At 39.2% G+C, this 20,770-nt stretch overlaps 1 protein-coding gene across 4 annotated transcripts in view; it reads left to right on the top strand.

Moving 5' to 3' along the window:
* SDK1 (sidekick cell adhesion molecule 1) overlaps positions 1-20,770 on the top strand; it is a 972,135-nt gene that overhangs the window by 118,734 nt on the left and 832,631 nt on the right. For 2 of the 4 annotated variants that reach the window (XM_073012858.1, XM_073012857.1), the window contains exon 1: positions 17,831-18,086. The exons of 1 other annotated variant lie outside the window; for it this stretch is intronic. In XM_073012858.1, coding sequence (XP_072868959.1) covers positions 18,068-18,086 — 19 coding nt within the window. In that variant the 5' untranslated portion in view covers positions 17,831-18,067. Of the gene's footprint in view, positions 1-17,830; positions 18,087-20,770 lie in introns of those variants that run through there. One more of the 4 variants, XM_073012859.1, reaches the window with a different exon arrangement.

The raw sequence follows: 20,770 nt of genomic DNA, 5'->3' as shown, positions 1-20,770 counted from the left end.
GTAAAATTGGAAAATATGCAAAGCCGTTAGAGATGTACCAATGCCTCAGAAGTAGGTAATAATGAGAAATGCACCCAACCTCTGTGACTGCGAAACATGCCACCCAAGCTTTGGGTTTTTGGAATCTTTCTCTGGCACTTGAATCTCCTTGTCAGTGGCAAACTGGAGAGCCTTCCATACTTCTGTGCAAAGAAAAGCATACCCTAGAGCAAAAACAAAATAAAATGCTGTTTAATATTCAATTCGGTGTCCTTTGGATTTAAAAGTTGTAGTGATACTATTATAGTAGGATTAACAGTATTGTCATATTAGCATTGAATTTTTCCCAGTTATTTTTGGCTTGGTGAATTTGAAAGTGTTGTTTAACAGAAAAGATTTTAAAAGGTTAGATGCAATAGGATTTATTTTGCGCAGTTTGATGGGTTGCCAGCAGCAAGGAAACTACAACTCAGATGGTTTCAACACCTTTCTGTTCTTGGATTTTTCCTTTCTCACCAATTTTTCTTTGAGAGCAGTAATCATTTTACTGTATCTGAAAGAGATACCTAAGTATCTAGGTATCTAGTTAGGTGCTAATGAACTCCTCCTGCCCATTTTTTAATTGTTTGCTTTATCGTACCTCTAAGAAGTCTTGCTAATCTTTTGGGGGAGGGGCTAAAGAAAGATTTTTACTTAATTTTGGGATTTACTTTGTCTTTTACAGAGCTTGGTATGCGGTTCAACAGTAAAGTAGGATTATAGCAAGTTGTTATTTTAGAGAAAGTAAATGTTATCTCATTATATTCCTTTTAACATAAAGAGAATCTTTATGGAAGAATTTGCGACGTCTCAAGAACATTTTTTAAAATTTCATTTTATTTTAAGTTTCAGAGAATACATGCGCAGGATGTGCATGTATTTACATAGATAAACACGTACAGATTAACCTGTCACCAAGTATTAAACCCCACGTGCATTAGCTGTTTATCCTGATGCTCTCCCTCCCTCCATGCCTCCGCGATAGGCCCTAGTGTGTGGTGTTCCCGTCCCCTGTGTCCATGTAAAAACAGTTCTTTTTAAAGCTTAGTACTTGGATTGTTTGATTGTTGTACTGTTTAGTGACTTTCTTGAGAAAGAGTAAATTAAAGCTTTTATCAATTTTTTTTTTTTTTAACAGCAAATCAGCATTCTTTTTTTTTTTTTTTTGTGGCCCAGGCTGGAGTGCAGTGACATGATCTTGTCTCGCTGCAACCTTTGCCTCCTGGGTTCAAGTGATTCTCCTGCCTGAGCCTCCCGAGCAGCTGGGACTACAAATGTGTGCCACCATGCCCAGCTAATTTTTGTAATTTTAGTAGAGACAGGGTTTCACCATGTTGGCCAGGCTGGTCTCGAACTCCTGATCTTCAGTGACCCGCCCACCCTCCTCTGTCTCCCAAAGTGGTGGGATTACAGGTGTGAGCAACCGAGCCTGGCCTGCACTCTTTTTTTTTTTTTTTGAGACAGAGTCTCGCTCTGTCGCCCAGGCTGGAGTGCAGTGGCCGGATCTCAGCTCACTGCAAGCTCCGCCTCCCGGGTTCACGCCATTCTCCTGCCTCAGCCTCCCGAGTAACTGGGACTACAGGCACCCACCACCTCGCCCGGCTAGTTTTTTTGTATTTTTTAGTAGAGACGGGGTTTCACTGTGTTAGCAAGGATGGTCTCGATCTCCTGACCTCGTGATCCGCCCGTCTCGGCCTCCCAAAGTGCTGGGATTACAGGCTTGAGCCACCGCGCCCGGCTGGACTCTCACTTCTAGTCATCAGTGTTAAATTTATTATTTGTCACTAAATAATTGTGATGTTCATAATTACCAAAGCCTTTTAAAACTGCATTTTTATAATTTTTGCTACTTGCTGCTAGAAAACCTTTTGACTTAAATATCTCGTGAATATTTTCTAAGTTTTAGATTGACATTAGTTTTGATATATAAGGTTCAGTTTTCAGTATTGAGCTGCTGTCTGTAAACTAATTGTATTTTGAAGTGAAATTAGTGGAGAATGGACAATTTTCTACACTGCATGAGTGTCTACAGCTAGAGAGTATCTCTAGGGAGTGAGGTAGCTTTCTGTTAGCTCTTGGATGGGATCATGTATTTTGGGCTTGACAATGGATGTTATGTCAAAAGTCCTAACTCCTCTGATTCAAAGATGACATTTAGAGTACTGTAGGTTTATGAGAACCTGCTCTAAACCTCAAATAACAGAGCTGCTGCCAGGACTGCTGCCTTCCTTCCTGGTTTCTGGGTGCTTGAGACTCTTGGAAACTGGGCCAGGTATGGTGACTTCTGTCTGTAATCCCAGCACTTTGGGAGGCTGAGGTGGGCATATAGCTTCAGTCCAGGAGTTGTGAGATTCTTGAAATGTAAAGCATAGTTGATGAGTGGGGGAATTAAATAGCAGACCAGATGTTGCCCAAAATAAAATAAGAAATTAGAAGATATGAGGCCTTAACAACAACAGCAAAAATGAGATGCATCTATCGATAATGAGATTTCTGAATATCATAATACAGAGAAAATTCTGTATCTAATTAGAGTAAAACTTGCTACCTTCAAGTGGAATGAATCAAATGCAATCATTCTATACCCAGCCAAACTACTTTTACGTAGGTGGTCAAAGGATCAGTATTTAAAAACTGCTATTATTCTCACTTCAAATTCTTTCAGAAAAAAAAAGTTAGAAAATACTTAAGGCAGTGGTGAATTCAAGAGTGAAAAACCCATAGGAAAGAACATATGGCTTATGCGTATGTTGTAACTTGAGTCAAATCTAAATAAAAGTTAATAGGTTAGAAGCTAAGTGGATTCATTGACATGAAAAGTACTATAGAATATAACTAATTTTTCTTAATACTGGAAGTCCTTTTGAAAAATCAAATTATTTCTGGGTGTAGTGGCTCATGCCTGTAACCCTAGTAACTTGGGAGGCTGAGGGAGGAGGATTGCTTGAGCTTAGAAGTTTGAGACCAGCTTGGGCAACATAGCAAGACCCCATCACACATACCCAGAAAACATCAGATTATTTCTTTCTGTAGCTCTGAGTTTATATGCATATCTAATGAAATGAATGAAAACCCTACTCTGGCAACACAGGAGTTGGGCTGGGGATGAAAGGTGGGGGAAAAGTGGGGGTACTTAGGATGTGGGAGAGGAAATGATACAAACATGATAGACTATTAATTCCTGGGAAAAAATACCAGAAACAACTGATCTGATATTCAGAAGTAATCATAAAAGTAGATACCATTTAGTAAATGTTGCAGGGCCTTTGCTAAGTACTTAATATTGTTACCTCATTTTACCCTGTATATTATCAGCGATATTAATGGGGTGGCTAATTTATATATCTGCCAAATGTGTAATGAGTACTCATTAACATTATAGATATGTTAATTAAAAAATGTATCTGTGTCCTTTTAAAAATATTTCCTTTTCACTCTTAAAGTCTAGTGAATAATCCTAACCAATAAGGAGCTGCGGGAAACTATTGTAAATCCAGGTTGTAAAGAGAAAATAGATTGGTTGGTGAGAACTGTCACCTTTTCCATAAGATAATTTAAGCACAAATGATCCCAACAATTTACATTTTTTATTATGGCCAATATAGTTGACTTGGTTTAAATCAGACAGGAGAGAAGAGGAAAATTTTTATTGATTAACCAGGCCCTGAATTTTCTGTCTTAGGAGGAGGAAATTATGTAGTTAAATTGTATGATTCCTGTCAAAAGAACAATGAACTTTTGAGCGGATTGGCTAAGCAGAGAGAATACAGAGCAGGGCTAATGGAATCTTCATCAAACAGAATTTCTTGGGATAAGCAGGTTTCTGTGCTTTTATAAGAAAGATTTGTTTTGGGCAGTGAGAATATTCGGGAATGAGGTTAATCGATAAAGAACCTGAGCTGTGTTTTAGTCATGGAAACAATGGCTTTTTTCCCCCCCCCCCCCCAGTTTTGTTTTCTATAAAAAGTATCCTGGCTGGTCGCGGTGGCTCAAGCCTGTAATCCCAGCACTTTGGGAGGCCGAGGTGGGCGGATCACGAGGTCAGGAGATCGAGACCATCCTGGCTAACACGGTGAAACCCCGTCTCTACTAAAAATACAAAAAACTAGCCGGGCAAGGTGGCGGGCGCCTGTAGTCCCAGCTGCAGGCTCCGCCTACCCGGGAGGTGGAGCTTGCAGTGAGCCGAGATCCGGCCACTGCACTCCAGCCTGGGCGACAGAGCGAGACTCCGTCTCAAAAAAAAAAAAAAAAGTATCCTAAATATAAAGGAGATATATTTCCAGGTAGGACTGTACTATGGAACTCAGTAGTCTGTAAACTGATTTCTGTTTTGCTTTTGATTCTGAATGGATTAGGAAAATTCCTTCCAGAGACCAGAAGATCAGACACCATATCAGTTTCTCTGCTGTGAAAATTATAATTCAACCTTGTAAAATTTTTCTAACGTTGCATCCTCTGTAAATAACAGAGTGAAAATAAGTCAAACCATTTGTTTTTTTCCTCTGAATGTTCTGAACATTAAACAAATGATTCTTGGCAAATACGTACTAATTTTTTCTTTTTTTTTGAGATGAGTCTCTATCACCCAGACTGGAGTGCAGTGGTACAATCTTGGCTCACTACAACCTCTGCCTTCCAGGTTCAAGTGATCCTCCTCCCTCAGTCTCCCAAATAGCTGGGACTACAGGTGCGTGTCACCACTCCTAGCTAATTTTTGTATTTTTAGTAGAGACGGGGTTTCACCATGTTGGCCAGGCTGGTCTCGAACTCCTGACCTCCGGTGATTGGCTTGCCTAAGTGCTGGGATTATAGGCGTGAGCCACCATGCCTGGCCATACTAATTTAATTTTAGGAATGTTTTATAGCTCATTTTGAACAAAATTGTAAGAAGATTATTTTGTGCCCCTATGTGTGATAATCACAGTAGCTTGATGTAGATATTTGGTATCTTTTTAGAATGCTTACGTTTAGATAAATCTTTTCTTTGGAAATATATTCCTAAAACATTTAAGCCTAGTTATGCCACCCTCAAATATAAGGATTTTATGAACTATGTAGGGCGATTCAGGAAATCTTTTCATACTGATATAAACAGGAGACTTCAATATTATTGTGGGAAGAAAAATGAGAAATTTGAAGATACGGCTCTTATAAATCTTGCTGCATCAATTTGTTTTCTGCTGATAGTCTGACTGATGCACAGTTTAGTTTTCAAAGAATTTCTCTTCAAAAATATTAGCTGGGCACAGTGTTCACACCTGTAATCCCAGCACTTTGGGAGGCGGAGGTAGGAGGATCTCTTGAGGCTGGGAGTTCGAGACCAGCCTGGGCAATGTAAGGAGACTCCATCTCTACAAAAAATAAAAAATTAGCCAGGCGTGGTGGCATGCACCTCTAGTCCTAGCTACTTGGGAGACTGAGGCATGAGGATCCCTTGAGCCCAGGAGGTCAAGGCTCCAGTGAGCTATGATAGCACTACTGTACTCCAGCCTTGGTGACAGAGCAAGACCCTGTCTCAAAAAACAAACAATATTTTTCATCCTTGGAAAAATAAAACCTAAAATATCTAAGAAGAGCAGCACAATATTTTTTTTTTTTAAGTAGTATGACTGACCAAAGCCGTTTCTAGCCAAATAAATTATTTATTAATCAATATCATTACTATATTCTCTATGTGGAAAAGTATTCAAATCTTGAGGCCTATGTTTTTTCAAACCTGAGAGTCATACAATTGTCAGCTTTTTTTTTTTTTTTTTTTTAAGTAGTAGACAAATTGTTAGAACTACAAAACTAAAAATTACCTTCTGTTTTTCTTCCCTATAAGCTGCTGTTGAAGTGAAGTGAACTCAGGGAGACAGGCCTGTTGTTCTCCTATGGCACTGATTTACGCTTTCACAGAAGGGAAATTTATGGCCCTTATCTGTTGAGGACTTTTATGAATGACTGATATAAATCAAGAAGTGAATGAATATTTTTCCCTTTAAGCATAAATCTATGATTGGGAGATTGATTTCTGAGTAACTCTTTGGTAACCTATTTAAATTGTCATCTACCAATTTTCTGTGTTTTGGCATAAACTGAATAACTAAAATATAACTTAATACCAGCATAATAGATTTGTTTTCCTTCTATGGATAGTTTTAGAATTCATCTAGACTTCTCATAGACCTCGATAAATAACTCAGCAGTCAGAATGGAAAACAAATTTATATAGTGGAAATCTCATTAATGGGAATGAACAATACAACTATATTCAAGTTTTAGGCAGCAGAAGGAAAATGATAGAAATGTATCTGTTTAATTTTAAAGATTCTTATGATAAAATTGATCATTAATTAGGGAAGATAAGTATAAAAAGCCAGTCCTTTCTGGGACATTTGAAGACTAACAGCCTTTTCTTGAAAGTTCTGGGAAAGTATGTGAAAAAAGCTAGCCATTATGATCCTTTACCTACACTTCCTTAAGAGGCTTTCCCTCAGCAAGGTGTGCTTTCTAAAAACAAAAGAGACAATAGGAGCCCACATAGGGTGAGAAGCTAGAAATCAGGTGGGTTAAAAATAATTTCATTTACACTGTCTTCCCCTTCTCAAAAGATTTTTAATGTGTAAATGGCAACTTATACATGGAAGGGTTATAAAATACATAAAATTACTTTTTATTTTTCTTCTCAGATATATGGCGTGTTCTTTATCTTCCCCTGGTTCCAAGTAATTATTTACTTAAACGGTAAACAACATAGAAGGCAGGTTGGTCAAGAGATAAGCAGTTGATCCCGTGTTTTTTGAAGAGAACTTTTTTGATGGTAGGAAGAGAAGGACAGTGCTGGTCCTGTAGTGCAGTCGTGTTGTAGTGTTTGCTGTGGGACAAAAGGAAGGAACAGACTGGCAGGAAGGGACTGCAGCATGGAAGGGCACTAAGTGTGTCACTGAGTGATAAGGGTGTTAAGTGCAGGATGGCCCACTGGATGGGTAGGGTGAGAGTGGGTTCAAGTTGTAGCTGTGGAATTGGACAGGTTGGGCTTGTTCTAGCAGCACCATTTACTAGCTGCACCACCCTAGGCAAGTCACCTTCTCTGCTCCTCATTTCCCTTCTCTCTAAACGGTGATAATAAGAGAAGCTTCTGAGGTTGTTAGGATTAACTGAGCTGATATGTAGATGTAAAGCCCATAGGACAGTACCTAGCACGTCACATCCAACAAGTGTCAGCAAAATATTACCCTAGCCAGTCACCTGTAGCCATTATCAACATCTGTCTCCAGTTAGTCACCACCTTTGGTCAATCCCACATTTAAATATTTCTTAAAGATGATTTATCTTCTCTGCCCTCATGGCCATAGCCTTAGTGTAGAGACTTTTTAACTCTCAAATAAATTAATTCAGTTTCTTCTTTTAGACAAATTTTGCTAAAATCCATCGTGTAGAATATGACCTGTTAATTTTCTAAAATGCAGATCTTGCCCTGCCACTCTCCTTAAATCCCTGTCGTGGTTTTCTGTCATCCTTAAGGAATTTATAATTAACTTTCAGCATTAAAGGCATGCAGAGTTCTTCAGAAGTTAGCCCTTGCTTGCCTTCCAACCTCATCCCTCAACAGATACTTTATGAACATCATATATTCTAATGCTTACTGTACCTTTCCAAAAGGCGGTCCTCATTTTGCACAGCAGTGCAGGACTGGAACAGTGATGGTGTAAGCTGAACTACACAAAACAATCTTAATAATAGTGGGAACAACTCCAGTGTTCCCATGGCCTTTGAATGTTTTTGTTAAAACAGTAAAAATTCTCTTGTGAATTATAAATGTGTACGGAAATAAAAAAGTAAAACTGGTATCAATTTAGTATACTATAATGTAAAACATTAGACGAAGGGCTCACACCTGTAATCCCAACACTTTGGGAGGCCAACACGGTAGATGGCCTGAGGTCAGGAGTTCGAGACCAACATAGCCAACATGGTGAAACCCTGTCTTTACTAAAAATACAAAAATTGACTGGGCATGGTGGCAGGCACCTGTAAACCCAGCTACTTGGGAGGCTGGGGCAGGAGAATTGCTTGAACCCGGGAGAGAGAGGTTGCAGTGAGCTGAGATCGTGCCATTGCACTCCAGCCTGGGTGACAAGAGCGAAACTCCATCTCCAAAAAAATAAAAATAAAAATAAATAAAATTAGAAGAATTGAGAATTAAAAACCTATCAAGAGTAATTGGAACAGTGCCTGTCTTCTTCATCTTATCATACAATATAAGATGGGCCTAGCATCTTTTCTATGCCTTAGTGAATTTCCGTACTCCTTTCTAAGTTTGGATCAGTTTCCCATATTTCATCCTTTGTGCTTTCAGTGAGTTCCATTAATGTGAAGTTGTTTTGCTGGCATCACTTCCTCTGGGATGTCTTCATTCTTTTGCTAATTTATGTGAAGCTGACTTCACCAAATGCCTGTGACTGCACATCCAGTGTCTCTTAGATGTCCTTCGTGTCTCTTAGATGTCATTCCCATAGTCAGCTATTTCTTCTCTAAACGTCATTTATGTTTGATTCAGATTTCACTTTGAGTTTACCAGTGTTTCATTGCTGCACTTTCATCTTTGCTGCCCAATTCCCTTTTTGGATTACCCATTTTTGTAAAATGTCAAGTGGGTTAATCACTGTGAGACATGGAGGCACCACAACTATATGCTTTGCTGTCTGTGTATGAACGCAGATGCACAGTGACCAATCACTGACAGGCTTCGAGAGAAGTGATGTGATTGGTCATGGATCATGATACACATCTGTTATTTACTCAGTGATTGGTGCACTAAAGAGCTAATGGTGAAGTTTCTTTTATGTAATTATGATTGATTAATTTACCATAGTAACTGACATTTGAGTCTTATTATTGGCAGAATGATGTTAATTAAACTGTGGTAACTGAAATTTATGCATCTCAAAGCTGTGCAAAGCAAGGACTGCAAGTATGTTATCACCATTTTACAAAGTCTTAAAGGTTAAATGGCTACATGCATCATATGGCCAAAAATTGGCAGAATTACATTAACATAACTTTTTAAGTATCTTTGATATTTATATTATAAGGAGGCACAATCTGTCTCTTGATGCTTCTGTCAAACTAAATTCTTAGGGAGTTCAAATATAAATGGATTGTCTTCAGAAAAAGTTGTCAGCATATGTAATTAGGTCCATAGCCCTGTAGGAACTCTGTCTGTGCTTAGCTTGGGCTGACCATGTAAGATTGCCAAGATTTGCATAAATATCCAATTATTGTAAGGAGCTACTGAAAGCTACCAACACACCTGACCTTATTTGAGGTTATTTTTGGGAATGAATCAAGAGTCCCCAGCCTTGGAGTGAAGAAAGGACCAGCCCAGAACAAATAAAAAATCCCTGAAAAGGAAAGGAACATCCCATAGTCAAGTGGAGAAAACTGGTCTAAATAGTTAGCAGTGGAGATATTGAGATATCTGGTTAGGATGAGAGATCAGCAGCAGTGGGTAGGGATGTTAATGACTGAAACTTAAGCTTCAGGGATTCAGGAATGAGTTCAACTAGTTCTCTTAGGAATAAGTTCAGTCTCTGCTCAATTCATCTGGCCAGCTGGTAGTCAGAGTCCACACTAAGTCAAATTTGAGTGAATCTGTTTTAAGATACAATCTAGCTTCTACAATAATGAGAAGGCTCAGTTTGGAGCATCTGAAATTGTTCAGGGTACGAGAGAACTGAGATACAGAAATGGGCTAAAATAATACTCAGTTGTGGATTGATGAAGGCTGAGAAAAAAATACGATTAAAGAAAAGGAGGTTTTTTAAGTGCCTCTAAAATGCCAGGTCTTCTAGATTTCTTTTACTTATTAATAATGTAATTCTTATAAACATCTTGTTAGTAGGTGTTACAGTTGTTATTTAGAACTCTTCTGAGGTTATAGAGCCAGTAAGTAATAGAGTTGGGATTTTTTTTTGTTGTTGTTAATCCAGGCCCTTTTAAATATATAACTCCTAAGTGAAAGATACCAGACTCAAACATCATGAAAAGAAAGTTATTTGGGGAGTGCATCTCTCGTTTTTGATCTTGCATATCGTGTTGTATGGACCTTGGAATGTAATTTTCTGTAGAAATGTTTGAAAATGAATTTGATACATACCCAGTCCACACTGCAAAAGCCTATTTTTTTAATTTTTATTTTTTTGTCAGGGTCTTGCTCTGTCACCCAGGCTGTAGGGCAGTGACACAATTTCAGTTTACTGCAGCTTCGACCTCCTGGGGCTCAAGCAATCCTCCCGCCTCAGCCTTCTGAGTAGCTGGGATTACAGGTGTGCGACACCATGTCTGGCTTTATTTATTTATTTATTTTAAAATTTATTTATTTATTTATTTATTTTAAAGTAGAGACAGGTCTCACCGTGTTGCCCAGGCTGGTGTTAAGCCCTGGGCTCAAGCAGTCCTCCTGCTTCGGCCTCCCAATGAGCTGGGATTACAGGCATGAGCCACCATGACAGATATAGAGACACATGTAGAGACTCATAGAGATGTGCATGTAAAGTAGGCCCCAAAGCCTATTTTACATGCATATCTGTCTCTCTCTATCTGTATATATACATCTCTTTCTGTACTATGTAAAATACATGCAGTCACTGTGTGACATGTTACATTTCAAGTGCCAACTTGGGAATGGTGCAACTCTGCCTCTCACCTTGAGGACAGCCCTTCTTTGCAGCACAGTTGATGACTAGGAGGACAGGAGGCCTGTGTTTACATCTATTCAGGAATGGTATTTGCCTTCATCTCCACATGCTCCTAGAGAAGGAGCCATTTCAGCAAGTCGGTTCTCACGTATTCTAAATTTGGTAATAAAAGGACTTGATGCACTCTAGGTGCAGTTTCTCTGACCATATCAATGTTCTTAAATTTTTTTTGAGGGGAGGGGACTGTGTTCTAATCAGTAATTAAGGTTATTTTGATAGCAAGTGTTAGAAAAATGCTAATTCCAGGACTACAGGGGTATTTCACATTCTGAATTCTCCACTAGATACTACTCAGAAGCTTCATCTGTCTCATCTGTCTCTGCTTTTACCTCTCTGACATAGAGGTCACTTGAAACAAGCTTCCTCCTGCTCATCAGCTTCATTCCTCTCTTTCTGATGACTGTCTTTCTCTAGCCATCTGAGCCTCCTGTTCTATGTGACAGTCTCAGCTCATGGTTTTCCATCCCCTCAGTTTCAAGAGCGTGTCTGAGACCTGATTCCAGAATCCCAAAAGGCAGAGTGACGTTGACTGACCCAGCTGGAGTTAGTTAGGTATCCGTGGCTTATTAGGAATCTATCACTAGTACAGTTGTCTGCTGCCCTGGGGTCCGAATCCTGCCTGTGCACTACCTGTTAGGGCCCATGCCTCTGTTGGGTGGAATGGAGCAAGGATAGGGGCTGCCTGCAGAACTGTGTCACTCACTCGTATTCAGCTTTCCTGCCTCTGGCTCTCTGTCTTTTACCACTTTTTGTGTTTTGAGTGGAATCTCGCTCTGTTGCTCAGGATGGAGCGCAGTGGCTAGATCTCCTTGGCTTACTACAACCTACACTTTGCGGGTTCAAGTGATTCTCCTGCCTGAGCCTCCTGAGTAGCTGAGACTACAGGCGCGTGCCACCATGCCTGGCTAATTTTTGTATTTTTCGTAGAGACGTGGTTTCACCATGTTGGCCAGCTTGGGCTCAAATTCCTGACCTCAAGTGATCCGCTTGCCTCAGCGTCCCAAAGTGCTGGGATTACAGGCATGAGGCACCACACCTGGCCTTTTACCACTTTTAAACTAAGGAAACAATGATCACCACACATGCTCTGCTTCCAAACTATACTTTCACATCCAAAGTACCCCCAGATCATAAAGTGCTACCAGAGGTGTGATAGGAAGGAAGATCCGGGGAGACTTATTTGGAAAATGTGGGAGTTTTGATTTTTTTTTTTAAAGCAAATTCATCTATATTAATTAGCCAGAATCCTAATAGCCTGCTGATTTTTTTTAGATGATTACTCTGAAAACATATGCATTGGTGTGGTCTATGAGTAAGGCTCTTTTAGTCACATTCTCTGCTGCTTCATTGCAATGAAAAATACGAAAAGTGAATACCAAATCAATTTTTTTTGCATTGTACTTGTAAAGACAGTCCATGAAGTGGTGAATGGGACAATCAAACTTTTATGGTAATCTTTTATTGTAATCTACTTTCAGTTCAGTCAGAAAAGCAGCATAGCCTGCTGGACTAAACGAGGATGGGGAGTTTGGAGCTCTGAGATATGATCCGTTTTGCGACAACTAGTTTTGTGACCTTGAGAAAGGATGTTAACCTCTCTGTCTTCATATGTAAAATGGGATCTACCTGATAGAAATATGGGTGCATTTAGATTTGAGCAAACTGAATAATAAGGTCTCACATAAATCAGGAGTGATTTTTTTAAATAGCCAAAGCCTGCGGTTTATAAAAAGATTCTCCCTAGAATTCCTTTAGGACCTAACCTTTTCTCAAGTGCTTAAACTGTGATTAACAAACGTTAAATTATACATCCCAGTTTACAAAATATACCCGTTGAATAGAGTGAGACAAACATGACTCTTTGTCTCATAGAATTATGACGAGAACTCAGTGAGTCTGTGTGAAATACTTCATAAACACAGCTTTGCAGGCTGCGGTTTAAAAAAAAAAAAAATCCCCATACCTGAAGATTTTGGGGTGAACCTTTTCCAGGATAAGAATGACATTAGTGCCAGCTGTGCTGTATTTTGGCTATCATGATGACATCAGTATCATCAAATTGGTTGTGGCATTGGGAGACTGGCACCATGTCATCCTGCCCTAGTCAAGAATGACTGTAGGCAGTTTCAGTTTATCTGTTGCTACTAGAATTTTGATGTAGCAGTGTCAAAAGGTTGATTTGTACTATGGAAATCTTATTCCTAGATGTGAATTCTCCAGGGGGCACAATATCCTAAAAGCTAACATGTAAGCAAGCTCCAAGGATTAACATAGTAGGAAGAAATAGTAGTTTGTTATATATTCATGTTGAATTTAGGTAACTATTTTAGTTATTTAAAAGATTAATACCAAAGGGAAGAAATATATTTTGCTAGGTTTTACATAGAAAAACCTGTGTCTGACTCGAGATAGTACTTGAATTTTAATAAGAACCCAGGTTTGCTGTCTTCCCAGTGTCGACTGTACCCTGCATTGTCATGGGAGAGTGTTGGTTGATCGGTTGTGAAATAGATGGATACCCATGTTTAAGTTGCTTTTCAAAGAGTCAGTTTCCCTCCACAAATATGGCAACACAATTTTTTTACAATCCACAAATACAATTTTTCTCCATCTAAAAGAGATTTCTCCTAAACCAGCCTGAAAAATAGCTAAAAGGAATACTGCCACGCCGCCTTTTCTAGGAAGAATTTCATGGCTGAGCCTCATTCTTGTACAGATTCATGGCATGTTGTTACTAACTTGTAAATATTCATTTACAGAAGAGAGTGACTAGAATCTTTGAATTCTTTTATATTGGTGTTGAGGTTTCTAAGTTACACAGTTTTTCATTCATTTTAGAGGAAGATTTTCTCAAACAAGGATTCTTCGTGATTGCAAAACCTATCCCCAGAGATTCCAGTCAACATAATTCAAGCTGACCAGTGGATTCTTAGTGTGACAGTACAGTGTTCAGCAAGTCCAAGTGAAACCAGATGGAGGCCAGAGAATGTGCCTGGCTTTGCCCACGTTATCTGGTTATCTGCCCCAACCCTCAACTTCAGCCAGTTTCCAGTGAATGTTAAACCAGGCTGCTGTAATCTACACATGCTTTCACACTTCAAAAGGTGTGTGTTAGTTGATACTTGATTTAGTCATTTCATCTCTTGAGAGGAGGGGTTGGTTGAAGTAGTTTTTGTTTCCAGTAGTATTTTATTTTATTGGATGAAGTTGTTTTTATTTTTCTCTGGAAGAGGTAAGGAAGGTTCCCGGATTATTGTATTTGGTTGGTAAACTGTCCTCTATTTCTTTCTCTTTCTCTGTCTCCATCTCCTCCTTTTCCTCTTTCCCTATTTCTTCTTCCTCTTCCTTAGGTTTATATGAAATAGAATCAATTTTCCAGCACAATGACTAAGTGAATCGCAACATTAAAGACTGGCTGGCCAAGAAATGATTAATCTTTATATGGCAGGCTTTAGGGATCAACATCAAATACAAACATGTTGGAAATCTTTTTGTCATTCCAGCTCAACTGATTCAGAAAAATTTTAAGAGCAATAGTCAGTGCTTGGAGGAAAAAATAATACTATTGTAAATTTGAGAAGCTCTCATTTTTAACATGGCTCTTGTATATCACAAGCTTGACAACGTTACAAAGTACATACATGCTGTGTTTGACTTCAGAAATATGTGTTTTAGACAGTTTTACATTAAAGTCATTATATTGCAAATATAATGATTTATTAATAAGTTTAACTTTTGTTAGGATACTTTGCATATAACTACCACAATGCATTAAGAAGGAAGTGTTAAGAATTTTCATCCCACAGATGTGATGATTTAAAGTAGTGTTCCATTTGTGCAGTTAATAGAAGAAAGTGCAACAACGAAACAGAAACAAGGCGAAATCTATTCATATGGGTCCATCTTATAACCTGTTCTTGCTGGTAACTTTGGCATATTTTGTGATAGTTTTTTTTTCCTTTCTTTTTGAAGACTCAGTAGCTGTACTACTCACTCTACCAGGCCAAAGAGCCAGCATGATGGAGAGAAGAGTAGGAACCCATGTTTTAAAATTCTTTTAATGCAGATAAACATGTCAACATGATTTTTCTTTCATCAGGAACCTGTAAGAGAATTTCCACCTTGTTTGCCTTGGTTTTGGTATATGAGGTGGACTTTTTACTTAAGTGCCCTCCCTGTTCATGTTTTGAGGCTATGTGCCCTAGCTATGCTACTGTGGTTTATCCTGAGGAGGTTTGCACAGCTCGAGTGCCAACCACTTCTCTTGGAGAAGACGGAGTGTCATAACTACAGCTAACATTTATTGAGGATCCTACATGTTTTTCATTTTAATCCTCACAGCTCCTTAAGTATTATCTCCATTATGTAGATAGGGCATCTCTGGCTCAGGCTGAAAGATGTTAAGTAGCTCACCTAAGGTCATTTTGCCAGCTAAGTAACTAAAGTGGGGTTCCAGCCCAAGCCAACTTCACCCCGTGTGGATGGTTTTAGCCAGTTCTCTCGATTTGCCCAGTGGGGTGTAAGTTGTTGCCATCATTAACCCAGGTCCACCTGCTTTTGGGGTTCAGAGTTGGAACCATCTGCAGGGAAGTATAGATGGAATTATGGGGGGCGGGACAGAGCACACCCTAGTGAAGCCTCCCAAGACTCCTCATTGAGCCCAGAAAACTGAGATACAGGTTAGAATTGGCCCATTTCATCACAATGTTTCTTTCATGTTTTCTCATCTTACAGATGATTTTTCTGGAGGAAAGATGATGAACTAAAATTTTACAACAGTTTTTGAATACTCTTCGTAACTGTCAAATCTCTGTCTGGGTCCCATTAATAAGATACAAAGTTATATCCCAAAAGTATCAAGTTATGTAATTCTTTTTTTTTTTTTTTTTTTTTTTTTTTTGAGACGGAGTCTTGCTCTGTCGCCCAGGCTGGAGTGCAGTGGCCAGATCTCGGCTCACTGCAAGCTCCGCCTCCCGGGTTCACGCCATTCTCCTGCCTCAGCCTCCCGAGTAGCTGGGACTACAGGCACCCGCCACCTCGCCCGGCTAGTTTTTTGTAATATTTAGTAGAGACGGGGTTTCACCGTGTTAGCCAGGATGGTCTCGATCTCCTGACCTCGTGATCCACCCGTCTCTGCCTCCCAAAGTGCTGGGATTACAGGCTTGAGCCACCGCGCCTGGCCAAATTATGTAATTCTTATTCTGATTAGTTCATTGCAACTTGTTCAGCTTCAAATAAATTAAAGATTTCATATTCTTGTGATTCTTAATTTTACAGAAGTCTCTATTGTTTTTGAAATATTTTCTTTTTTCTCATTTATGAAAGATGGTGATTGGGAGAAAGCAAATTATTAGGCATTAAAACATTAATACTGGAGATCTATTCCAGTGTGATTACCAAATCCACCTATTTTGATACTTACAAAAGGGGGCTGCAATTTTTTTTTTTTTTTTGGAGACGGAGTCTCGCTTTGTCGCCCAGGCTGGAGTGCAGTGGCGTGATCTCGGCCCACTGCAACCTCTGCCTGCTGGGTTCAAGCAATTATCCTGCCTCAGCCTCCTGAGTAGCTGGGACTACAGGTGCAGGCAGCCATGCCCGGCTAATTTTTATTATTATTATTATTATTATTTTTGTATTTTAGTAGAGATGGGGTTTCACTGTGTTGTCCAGGCTGATTTTGAACTCCTGAGCTCAGGCAATCCGCCCGCCTGGGCCTCCCAAAGTGCTGGGATTACAGGCGTGAGCCACTGCACCCTGTGGGGGCTTTTAAAGAGGAAGTGAAGGGTAACTCATCTGTATCCTACTTTACGTGCCCCACCCAAGTCCAGCTCCCACTGCCTGTCTTCTAAGGGGCATCTTGTGACGTGTTCTCTGCTCTGCTCATATTCAGCCTCTGTGGCCCTCATGCTTTCTCATGGATTCACAGCGATGACTCTCAAACTTACATTTCCAGCCCTAACCTCCTCTGTAATCATTTGCTAACAACATGATTGTGTTAAAGGAAAAGGTTAAAGAACAAAGGTTCTTCTATTAGATGTAGTTGAAAAAGCAGAACTGTTGCTCTGGCCTAAACATTAGCTTTGTAGAGGTTTAAATTCTGTTTAGAAGTTATAAATGAGCTTAATATCATGTGACTTGCATGATAAGTTATTTTAAAGAGTTTAAATCCGTGATTGTTCAAAATAAATATGTTGTTTTATTTTCAATATAATATGGTTCTTAATTGTAATACTAATGAACGCTGAAGACATTTTTAAGATTCATTCATGTAAAGTGATTTGATGAAATCAAGTGACATTTGATGGACTTAGTGGAAGTTTAGACCCCGTTTGCATTTTAGTGGTATTTTATGGCTGACTTTAGAAAACTTTTTAGATAGGATTTCTTGGTAAATTAAAGGATTTAGAGGGATGATTATGAAATAATTGATTAAAAAGTGTGCAATATTGGTTTTGATTGAACTTAAGCTTATATGGGTTCAATTTAAAACCTAATTCAGTACATTTTAGAGTTTATATTTCCCCAAACCTCTTTTGCTGTATTAATTTTGTCATGCTTGTCATTCTAATCTAATGATGATTTAATGTTTGCAAACCTGAATGCATTTGTATGCAAGGAGTTTTGCTGTGTTTTTAATCAATGAAGATTGAAATTTGGCAACTGAGATGATAAATGAAAAATTTTAAAGAGAAAATGAAAATAATGATTATACTTTAGATAGTACTCTTATTAATGTTCTTGGCTATGAACCATGTAATATTTTTCTCTTCTTTTTATCATGTTATATTTTGAAGGTGACTGAACCTTAAAAGAAGTAATTACCACTAAATCATGAAGAATGTTTAGATTAGAACAGATTCTTTGTCCTCACTCTCTTCCCCTTTCCCTGAAATCTGTAGTCTAGAGTTGTAAATAAGAGCCAGAAAAATGTTAAACTGCTTTTTAAAAACTCATCTACCCTCCCCAAGTACCTACATAGATAATAGAATGTTCTGTAATGAAAGTGTATCTTTACCTCATTATTTATTTATTTTATTGAGCAAAAAATGTAGAACATAGACTGTCTAATGGATTAGTCACAATAAAAAAATTTCCTGGGTTATATATCTAAGGGGCAGCAGCTCCTCCTCTATGAGTCCAGGAGAGCCTGGTCTGATTTCACATTGCTTTTCTTTCCACATGATCTCATGACACTAAAAGACGATTAATACATTTTAAAAGTCAATACGGGACATTTTATTGTAGTCCTTCACCTTTATTGTTCAGTGCCCTTCAGGGGTGAAAGGAGATACTCCAATGCAAAAAATATGTCTGAAAACCTGAGTGGTAAGTAATAAAAGTTTTTTTTCTTTTAAAAATTCTTATAAAATTGTTATTTCCCAGATTTGAGGGGTGGACTTTGGGGTGGAATAAAAAAAATGAGTGTAATTGTTTGTAAGGACAAAATGTGAGTTTTTATAAAGAATGTTTTAGCATAATACCACAAATGTTTTCTAGTATACACAGAGCAAACTTTAGAAAAAAGATGTGAAAATTTACAAGACCAGTAATCCTCTATTTCATGTGCCAGCAGTCAAAATTATGTGTGATTGGCTGGGTGCAGTGGCTCACACTTGTAATCACAGAGCTCTGGGAAGCTGAGGTGGGAAGATTGCCTGAGGTCAGGAGTTTGAGATCAGCCTGGGCAACAGCAAGACCCCTTCTCTACAAAAAATAAAGTTAGCTGGATGTGATGGTGTGTGCCTGTAGTCCTATTTCAGGGGGCGGGGTAGGGATTTCAGGTTGCAGTGAGCTGTGATCTTGTCACTGCACTCCAGCCTGGGTGACAGAGTCAGATCCTGTGTCTACAAAAAAAATTAGATATGATTAAGGATACCAAAAAATTATTCAGATACCTTAGTGGAAGCTTTGGCTGAATAGAAGTTCCATCTTTTGAAGTGCTGAAACCAAGTGAAGGGATTACATAGTTGACATCTCTGAAAGAGAGAAAGCAGTGGTGATGAGAATACCCCCGCTACATTTGTGTATGAGCCTTGGCAGTTTCTTTTACACTGTCTCATTTAATCCTCTAAGACCTGAGACGTTATTGCGGCAAATGAAATTATTCTGCATTTTATAGATGAAGAAATGGACTTGGAATAATTAAGTTATTTACAGCTAACCTGCACCCCCAGATCTCTTGACCTAGCCCCCCTGCGCCCTGCCTTTGCCTCAGAGTGCTTTTAATGTGCTGCATTGCATGGTCTTTTTATTCGTTTTATTTTATGCGTCATAGTTGACACTAAACTGAAAGTTTGCTGCTAAGACCTGTATTATTTTATATTCCCAATGAATATGACTTCTGCATAAGAACTTTTAACTAGGGTAATCATTTTATAGTATGTGCCTGTCATCCCTGCTACATTTGTCACCTTCATGTGAAGACAGAGAAAATAGAATATGCTGTGTATTCAGAATAATTTCTGCTTTACCATGACGTATGCTAGATTCTAACATTTATATATGAGAGGCTTCATAAATGTTAGTTTTCTGTTGCCGTGATTTCCGTGTTATCTGTGCTGTCTGCACAGTGAGGACAGCCGCAGAGACACTGCCAGTCTCACGAAGTGTTCATTGTGAAGGCCCACGTGTCAGTGCTGCTGATGGCATGAAAGAGTTGGTCAGTAGGAGGGTGAAGAATATGGGCTCTGGAGTGGACGGTGTCTGGCTTCCAATCTGGGGCTCTCACTTAGGACCTCTCGTCTCCATTGCCAATGCAAGTTTTTGATTCTTTCTTTCCGAATTAGTAAACTCTTCACCTTTCTGTCCTTGGAATCTTCTCCTTTCACTTCGAACAACTCACCTGTCTTTATCCTGAAAAGGTTATCCTTTATTAAGTTCCCTCACTGGCAGCAACCCTGTTTTCCCCTTTCTATTATTATTATTATTATATTTATTTATTTTTTTTTGAGATGGAGTTTCACTCTTGTTGCCCAGACTGGAGTGCAGTGGCACGATCTTGGCTCACTGCAACCTCCGCCTCCCGGGTTGAAGCGATTCTCCTGCCTCAGCCTCCTGAGTAGCTGGGATTACGTTGCCTGCTACCATGATCAGCTCACTTTTGTATTTTTAGTAGAGATGGCATTTTACCATGTTGGCCAGGCTGGTCTTGAACTCCTGACCTCTGGTGATCAGCCTGCATCAGCCTCCCCAAGTGCTGGGATTACAGGTGTAAGCCACTGTGCCCGGACCCCCTTTCTATTATCCAACATCTCAAATGTGCCGTTCATCACATTTTTGGGATGGTGGTTAGACACAATATAGTTAACGTATTTAAATAAACACTTTGTATTTCCCCTGAGTGAACATTTCATCCAAAACCTGTGTCACTTTCTTGCTTAACAACCAATAAAGCTAATGTTTCTCAAGTCATCATATATGAGTAGCATGCAAGCTCTGGACGCAGCTGTTCCTCTAGAAACTACTGTCGCACTCCTTACAAGCCTCTAGAGCTCTAGTGAAGAGTAATGTTAGATTGTTTCGGGGTTTGGTCAACCTTTCCTAAGACTCAGTGGGCAGCAAGAGTTAATGTGCCAAGAAGCATAAGCTACATCCAGATTGCAACATGCTACTCATTCTGAATCTGTATGGGAATGCCTCTGTGAGTCAGTGTTGTGGGAGTGTCCTGGGATGGCTTAGTTAATACTTTCTAATGGGATTTAAATAGTCAGTACATTTCTCCTTTTGAATTTGTTTCTTAATGATCTGTTGCACTTTTGGGTAAGATACAGCTTGCTTTATAGAACAGAAAAACATTGTCATTCATACATGATGTAGCTTTATGATCATGATTTAAAGCTACCAGCTTTGTGGGGGGAAGATCGTGAGAATGGCCGTGACAGCTTTAACTACACCCAAGAAGACCTCCTTCCTTACTAGAGGCACTGTGCTGTCCTCAGATACTCCTGAGGTGGGTCAGGATGGGATAATAATTACATTAACTCCCAAACTACCCTGTGCTGGACTTTTTT

Source organism: Chlorocebus sabaeus, chromosome 28 (assembly GCF_047675955.1).
Source record: "Chlorocebus sabaeus isolate Y175 chromosome 28, mChlSab1.0.hap1, whole genome shotgun sequence".
NCBI lineage: Eukaryota > Metazoa > Chordata > Mammalia > Primates > Cercopithecidae > Chlorocebus > Chlorocebus sabaeus.
Note: the sequence above shows the minus strand (reverse complement) of the source record. Positions and strands in the feature narration are given on the sequence as shown.